General features: G+C 46.7%; 1 protein-coding gene across 2 annotated transcripts; it reads left to right on the top strand.

Annotated features, from left to right (window-relative positions):
- The first annotated feature begins 1,075 nt into the window (after nucleotides 1-1,075).
- LOC142738540 (uncharacterized) lies at nucleotides 1,076-7,021 on the top strand. Of its 2 annotated transcripts, XM_075849766.1 has the most exons (4): nucleotides 1,076-1,287; nucleotides 5,867-5,940; nucleotides 6,364-6,722; nucleotides 6,796-7,021. In XM_075849766.1, exons 1-4 carry the CDS (start codon nucleotides 1,200-1,202, stop codon nucleotides 7,001-7,003), a joined length of 729 nt encoding a protein of 242 aa, XP_075705881.1. In that variant the 5' UTR covers nucleotides 1,076-1,199; the 3' UTR covers nucleotides 7,004-7,021. The 2 variants fall into 2 exon arrangements, 1 of the variants encoding a protein (XP_075705881.1); XR_012880597.1 differs by lacking the exon at nucleotides 1,076-1,287 and having other exon boundaries at nucleotides 5,437-5,940; nucleotides 6,637-6,722.
- Nucleotides 7,022-7,669: the final 648 nt, after the last annotated feature.

The following is a 7,669-nucleotide window of genomic DNA, read 5'->3' as shown; positions in this document are numbered from 1 at the left end:
GTGACCGCTGCAGCCAATCACAGGTCAATCACAGGCTGCAGCGGTCACATGGACTGCCGCGTCATCCAGGGATGTCGGGCTGGATGTGAAGAGAGGGACGCGTCACCAAGACAACGGCCGGGTAAGTATGAATTTCTTTAACTTTTATTACAGAAAAGGCTGTCCCTTCTCTCTATCCTGCACTGATAGAGAGAAGGGGCTGCCGATTAGTGCAGTGCTATTTTTCCGCCAAAAACGTGCTCGTAAATACGGGTGGAATACGTGTGACACCGGACCCATATTTACGAGCACGGGTTCGTAAATACTGGTGCAAAACGGGTGGAATACGTGTGACACCGGACCCGTATTTACGCCAGTATTTACGGGTGGGAAAAAATACGGTCGTGTGCATGAGGCCTTAGTTAGTGCTCAGACGAGCAGGATTTATTTTGTATTTTGCCTTGTTGTACAAGAGGCTGTTTATTTGACAAAAATAAAACACAGGCAAAGCCCTGTTATGAACTTTAATGCACGGTGTCCCTGTCTCTGGCTACTAAGAAACCGCTGTACCAACTTCTCCTGATGCTAAACCCCCACAACGTACATTGAATTATACGCTTACACATGTAATACTTGCACCTCGGTATCACCAAAATGCCTAGTTGACTGTATTCCGATAGCCCAGAGGAGTCAGTAAATCGAATACTTTGTAATTAACACGTTTCAGCAAGGAACAGATTACTATGTATTGATGCTTACAATGAATGCCAACTACTCCCATGAGTAGAAAAAATATAAATACACCGTGTTCCAAATTATTATGCGCATTGGATTTAAAGAGGCTCTGTCACCAGATTTTGCAACCCCTATCTGCTATTGCAGCAGATAGGCGCTGCAATGTAGATTACAGTAACGTTTTTATTTTTAAAAAACGAGCATTTTTGGCCAAGTTATGACCATTTTTATAGTTATGCAAATGAGGCTTGCAAAAGTCCAAGTGGGTGTGTTTAAAAGTAAAAGTCCAAGTGGGTGTGTATTATGTGCGTACATCGGGGCGTTGTTAGTACTTTTACTAGCTGGGCGTTGTGAATGGGAGTGTATGATGCTGACGAATCAGCATCATCCACTTCTGTTCGTTAACGCCCAGCTTCTGGCAGTGCACAGACACACAGCGTGGTCTCGAGAGATCACGCTGTGACGTCACTCACTTCCTGCCCCAGATGCTACATCCTGTCGGACGAGCGAGGAGGACACATCGGCAGCAGGCGACAGAGGATCCGGTTCATTCCGCAGCAGCATCGTTTGCAGGTAAGTCTATTTCAACTCCCTAGAGACGAGCATATTTATTCCCCCATTTGCAACAAGGCATTGTACGGCTAATGTAAATACCGGACATCACCCCTCGGCAACGAGCATGACACGTGCGTGAGCATGATTAGCCCCCCCCTGACAACGAGCATAAAGGGGGCTTATTTGCAGTATTGCCCACAACCCCCATGACAACGAGCATAAAGGGGCATATTAGCTGCAATGCCCACAACCCCCATGACAACGAGCATAAAGGGGCTTATTTGCAGTAATGCCCACAACCCCCATGACAACGAGCATAAAGGGGCATATTAGCTGCAATGCCCACAACCCCCATGACAACGAGCATAAAGGGGCATATTAGCTGCAATGCCCACAACCCCCATGACAACGAGCATAAAGGGGCTTATTAGCTGCAATGCCCACAACCCCCATGACAACGAGCATAAAGGGGGCTTATTTGCAGTATTGCACACAACCCCCATGACAACGAGCATAAAGGGGCTTATTAGCTGCATTGCACACAACCCCCATGACAACGAGCATAAAGGGGCTTATTAGCTGCAATGCCCACAACCCCCATGACAACGAGCATAAAGGGGCTTATTTGCAGTAATGCCCACAACCCCCATGACAACGAGCATAAAGGGGCATATTAGCTGCATTGCCCACAACCCCCATGACAACGAGCATAAAGGGGCATATTAGCTGCAATGCCCACAACCCCCATGACAACGAGCATAAAGGGGCTTATTAGCTGCAATGCACACAACCCCCATGACAACGAGCATAAAGGGGCATATTAGCTGCATTGCACACAACCCCCATGACAACGAGCATAAAGGGGGCTTATTAGCTGCAATGCCCACAACCCCCATGACAACAAGCATAAAGGGGGCTTATTAGCTGCATTGCACACAACCCCCATGACAACGAGCATAAAGGGGCATATTAGCTGCATTGCACACAACCCCCATGACAACGAGCATAAAGGGGCTTATTTGCAGTAATGCCCACAACCCCCATGACAACGAGCATAAAGGGGCTTATTAGCTGCAATGCCCACAACCCCCATGACAACGAGCATAAAGGGGCTTATTAGCTGCAATGCCCACAACCCCCATGACAACGAGCATAAAGGGGGCTTATTTGCAGTAATGCCCACAACCCCCATGACAACGAGCATAAAGGGGCTTATTAGCTGCAATGCCCACAACCCCCATGACAACGAGCATAAAGGGGGCTTATTTGCAGTATTGCACACAACCCCCATGACAACGAGCATAAAGGGGCTTATTAGCTGCAATGTCCACAACCCCCATGACAACGAGCATAAAGGGGCTTATTAGCTGCAATGCCCACAACCCCCATGACAACGAGCATAAAGGGGCTTATTATCTGTATTGCACACAACCCCCATGACAACGAGCATAAAGGGGCTTATTAGCTGCATTGCCCACAACCCCCATGACAACGAGCATAAAGGGGGCTTATTAGCTGCAATGCACACAACCCCCATGACAACGAGCATAAAGGGGCCTATTAGCTGCAATGCCCACAACCCCCATGACAACGAGCATAAAGGGGCATATTAGCTGCAATGCCCACAACCCCCATGACAACGAGCATAAAGGGGCATATTAGCTGCATTGCACACAACCCCCATGACAACGAGCATAAAGGGGGCTTATTAGCTGCAATGCACACAACCCCCATGACAACAAGCATAAAGGGGGCTTATTAGCTGCAATTCACACAACCCCCATGACAACGAGCATAAAGGGGCATATTTGCAGTAATGCCCACAACCCCCATGACAACGAGCATAAAGGAGCTTATTTGCAGTAATGCCCACAACCCCCATGACAACGAGCATAAAGGGGCTTATTTGCAGTAATGCACACAACCCCCATGACAACGAGCATAAAGGGGCATATTAGCTGCATTGCCCACAACCCCCATGACAACGAGCATAAAGGGGCATATTAGCTGCAATGCCCACAACCCCCATGACAACGAGCATAAAGGGGCTTATTAGCTGCATTGCCCACAACCCCCATGACAACGAGCATAAAGGGGGCTTATTAGCTGCAATGCACACAACCCCCATGACAACGAGCATAAAGGGGCATATTAGCTGCAATGCCCACAACCCCCATGACAACGAGCATAAAGGGGCTTATTAGCTGCATTGCCCACAACCCCCATGACAACAAGCATAAAGGGGGCTTATTAGCTGCAATGCACACAACCCCCATGACATCGAGCATAAAGGGGCATATTTGCAGTAATGCCCACAACCCCCATGACAACGAGCATAAAGGGGCTTATTTGCAGTAATGCCCACAACCCCCATGACAACGAGCATAAAGGGGCTTATTTGCAGTAATGCACACAACCCCCATGACAACGAGCATAAAGGGGCATATTAGCTGCAATGCCCACAACCCCCATGACAACGAGCATAAAGGGGCTTATTAGCTGCAATGCCCACAACCCCCATGACAACGAGCATAAAGGGGGCTTATTTGCAGTATTGCACACAACCCCCATGACAACGAGCATAAAGGGGCTTATTAGCTGCAATGCCCACAACCCCCATGACAACGAGCATAAAGGGGCTTATTTGCAGTAATGCCCACAACCCCCATGACAACGAGCATAAAGGGGCATATTAGCTGCATTGCCCACAACCCCCATGACAACGAGCATAAAGGGGCATATTAGCTGCAATGCCCACAACCCCCATGACAACGAGCATAAAGGGGCTTATTAGCTGCAATGCACACAACCCCCATGACAACGAGCATAAAGGGGCATATTAGCTGCATTGCACACAACCCCCATGACAACGAGCATAAAGGGGGCTTATTAGCTGCAATGCCCACAACCCCCATGACAACAAGCATAAAGGGGGCTTATTAGCTGCATTGCACACAACCCCCATGACAACGAGCATAAAGGGGCATATTAGCTGCATTGCACACAACCCCCATGACAACGAGCATAAAGGGGCTTATTTGCAGTAATGCCCACAACCCCCATGACAACGAGCATAAAGGGGCTTATTAGCTGCAATGCCCACAACCCCCATGACAACGAGCATAAAGGGGCTTATTAGCTGCAATGCCCACAACCCCCATGACAACGAGCATAAAGGGGGCTTATTTGCAGTAATGCCCACAACCCCCATGACAACGAGCATAAAGGGGCATATTAGCTGCAATGCCCACAACCCCCATGACAACGAGCATAAAGGGGCTTATTAGCTGCAATGCCCACAACCCCCATGACAACGAGCATAAAGGGGGCTTATTTGCAGTATTGCACACAACCCCCATGACAACGAGCATAAAGGGGCTTATTAGCTGCAATGCCCACAACCCCCATGACAACGAGCATAAAGGGGGCTTATTATCTGTATTGCACACAACCCCCATGACAACGAGCATAAAGGGGCTTATTAGCTGCATTGCCCACAACCCCCATGACAACGAGCATAAAGGGGGCTTATTAGCTGCAATGCACACAACCCCCATGACAACGAGCATAAAGGGGCCTATTAGCTGCAATGCCCACAACCCCCATGACAACGAGCATAAAGGGGCATATTAGCTGCAATGCCCACAACCCCCATGACAACGAGCATAAAGGGGCATATTAGCTGCATTGCACACAACCCCCATGACAACGAGCATAAAGGGGGCTTATTAGCTGCAATGCACACAACCCCCATGACAACAAGCATAAAGGGGGCTTATTAGCTGCAATGCACACAACCCCCATGACAACGAGCATAAAGTGGCATATTTGCAGTAATGCCCACAACCCCCATGACAACGAGCATAAAGGAGCTTATTTGCAGTAATGCCCACAACCCCCATGACAACGAGCATAAAGGGGCTTATTTGCAGTAATGCACACAACCCCCATGACAACGAGCATAAAGGGGCATATTAGCTGCATTGCCCACAACCCCCATGACAACGAGCATAAAGGGGCATATTAGCTGCAATGCCCACAACCCCCATGACAACGAGCATAAAGGGGCTTATTAGCTGCATTGCCCACAACCCCCATGACAACGAGCATAAAGGGGGCTTATTAGCTGCAATGCACACAACCCCCATGACAACGAGCATAAAGGGGCATATTAGCTGCAATGCCCACAACCCCCATGACAACGAGCATAAAGGGGCTTATTAGCTGCATTGCCCACAACCCCCATGACAACAAGCATAAAGGGGGCTTATTAGCTGCAATGCACACAACCCCCATGACAACGAGCATAAAGGGGCATATTTGCAGTAATGCCCACAACCCCCATGACAACGAGCATAAAGGGGCTTATTTGCAGTAATGCCCACAACCCCCATGACAACGAGCATAAAGGGGCTTATTTGCAGTAATGCACACAACCCCCATGACAACGAGCATAAAGGGGCATATTAGCTGCATTGCACACAACACCCAATAATTCCAGGGGCATTACCATGGGTTACCTTTTCCCATTACTCAACTTTTCTGTGGCATTACAAATAGCATCTCACTGTCTCATATTGTTATTTTGTTTTTTTAGCACAGGCAATTTATGAGCTAGAAATGGATGTAGACCATCAACCACCATCAACAACTGCCACACGATCACAAAAGGTTTTTGTTTTCATTGCTTTGAATTTATTATGTCTGTCGAAGGCATGATTTTCATTACTGTAACCCGCATCACCTTCGGGTTCACACAAACATGTTTGTTCCCTAAAGGATGGAACGTTTTGGGGCCGGAAGTCCCGGAGCAAAGACACTGCAGGGAGCCGGGCTCCTAGCATCATAGTTATGTACGACGCTAGGAGTCCCTGCCTCTGCGTGGAACTACTGTCCTGTACTGAAAACATGATTACAGTACGGGACAGTTGTCCGGCAACGAGGCAGGGACTCCTATTATTCTACATAACTATGATGCTGGGAGCCCGGATCCCTGCACTGTGTTCAGTCCGGGACCTGTGGCCACAATAAGTGTGTAACGGAGAGAACGTAATGTGCTCGTGTGAATCACGGTTTACTCATTTTATATTTTAGTTAGATTGGTTGAAACTACAACTTCAGTCTAAATACGGAAGCATGGATGACTCCGGCGTTTGTTTTCCTAAGAATCCTCTTCGAGAAATGAGAACCGAAGATATTGATGAATGTGATGGCAGTGAAAGAATTTCAAATTCAAATTGGTGTTTGTGCAACAACTGCATTGCAATGCCAACTAATATAGAGAGCATCTGCTGCAAAGAAATTCCAAATGTGGAACCATTTATGGACAATATTACATGCATTACTGAGCATGATTACTTTCAACAGTTCTGTGGGGACAGAGAACGTGTTCACATCTCCATGCGTGCTATTGGAGAAATTCGGCTTCCACCTCCTGACAAGGATTTGAATCGGTATGTATTTTGAAAAGAAAAAATAAATGCACTCTGTACATTTTATTTACAATCCCTTTTGGTGTCTCTACAGACTTTTACGAAAAACAGCATATCGAGGATTCACTTCTTGGATACATGGGTACCTGGGTAAGGGGAACAGGAGACCGATTCCCTCTTGCGCAGTTAAAATTATAAGAGACGTCTTCTGTGATCCAGTTGACGAATATTGTGGATTTCTATTCTTCACGGAAGAACCTGCGGAATATTTGGCCATGGACTATTGTTTTGAAATTTTTTGATCTCAGTTGAATATTAAAAGTGGAGTTACAAATTTGTCTTAATTTTTTAAAAAAAAATTCACGCGCAATGGAGGCGTTTTACGCCTCTAATTAGGCCTGCAAACAACGCTCAAATACATCTGCCCATTTATTTCAATGGGTTTCTCTATGTACTGTGACGTCGACCTCTAATTTTACGCCTCGCTGTCAAGACGAAGCCTAAAATTACAGCCTCGTCAAATAAGTGATGGACACTTAGTTTTTACGGAATGGTAGCATTTTTTCATTGACTACAATGAAGAACAGCTACAAATTACTTACATAATTGACGCATTGCAAAACGCAAGGACGAGCTATTAAAGTATGAAATGCAGGAGCTGTTTTCTAATGAAAACACCGCCGTAATTTCGACGTTAATCGTGTGCACATACCCTTACAGAACATTGATGTTTAAATTGTATTCACACGCATGTGAATATTGGCCGTCAAAAAATAGGGCATGGCCTATTTTTTCAGACGGCCGACATAAGTCAATATGTACGTTTAACAGCTGACAATACATGTACAACAGCTACACGTATCTGTGACATTGGGATTGTAAATGGAACTACTGTTTTCCTTGCCCGCTCGATGATCTACTCATCAATGCAGTCTTCTTCTGGTGTGCATTTTAATCTTCACGGGTTT

Source organism: Rhinoderma darwinii, chromosome 1 (genome assembly GCF_050947455.1).
Source record: "Rhinoderma darwinii isolate aRhiDar2 chromosome 1, aRhiDar2.hap1, whole genome shotgun sequence".
Lineage (NCBI taxonomy): Eukaryota > Metazoa > Chordata > Amphibia > Anura > Rhinodermatidae > Rhinoderma > Rhinoderma darwinii.
This window is presented reverse-complemented; position numbering and strand designations above follow the sequence as displayed.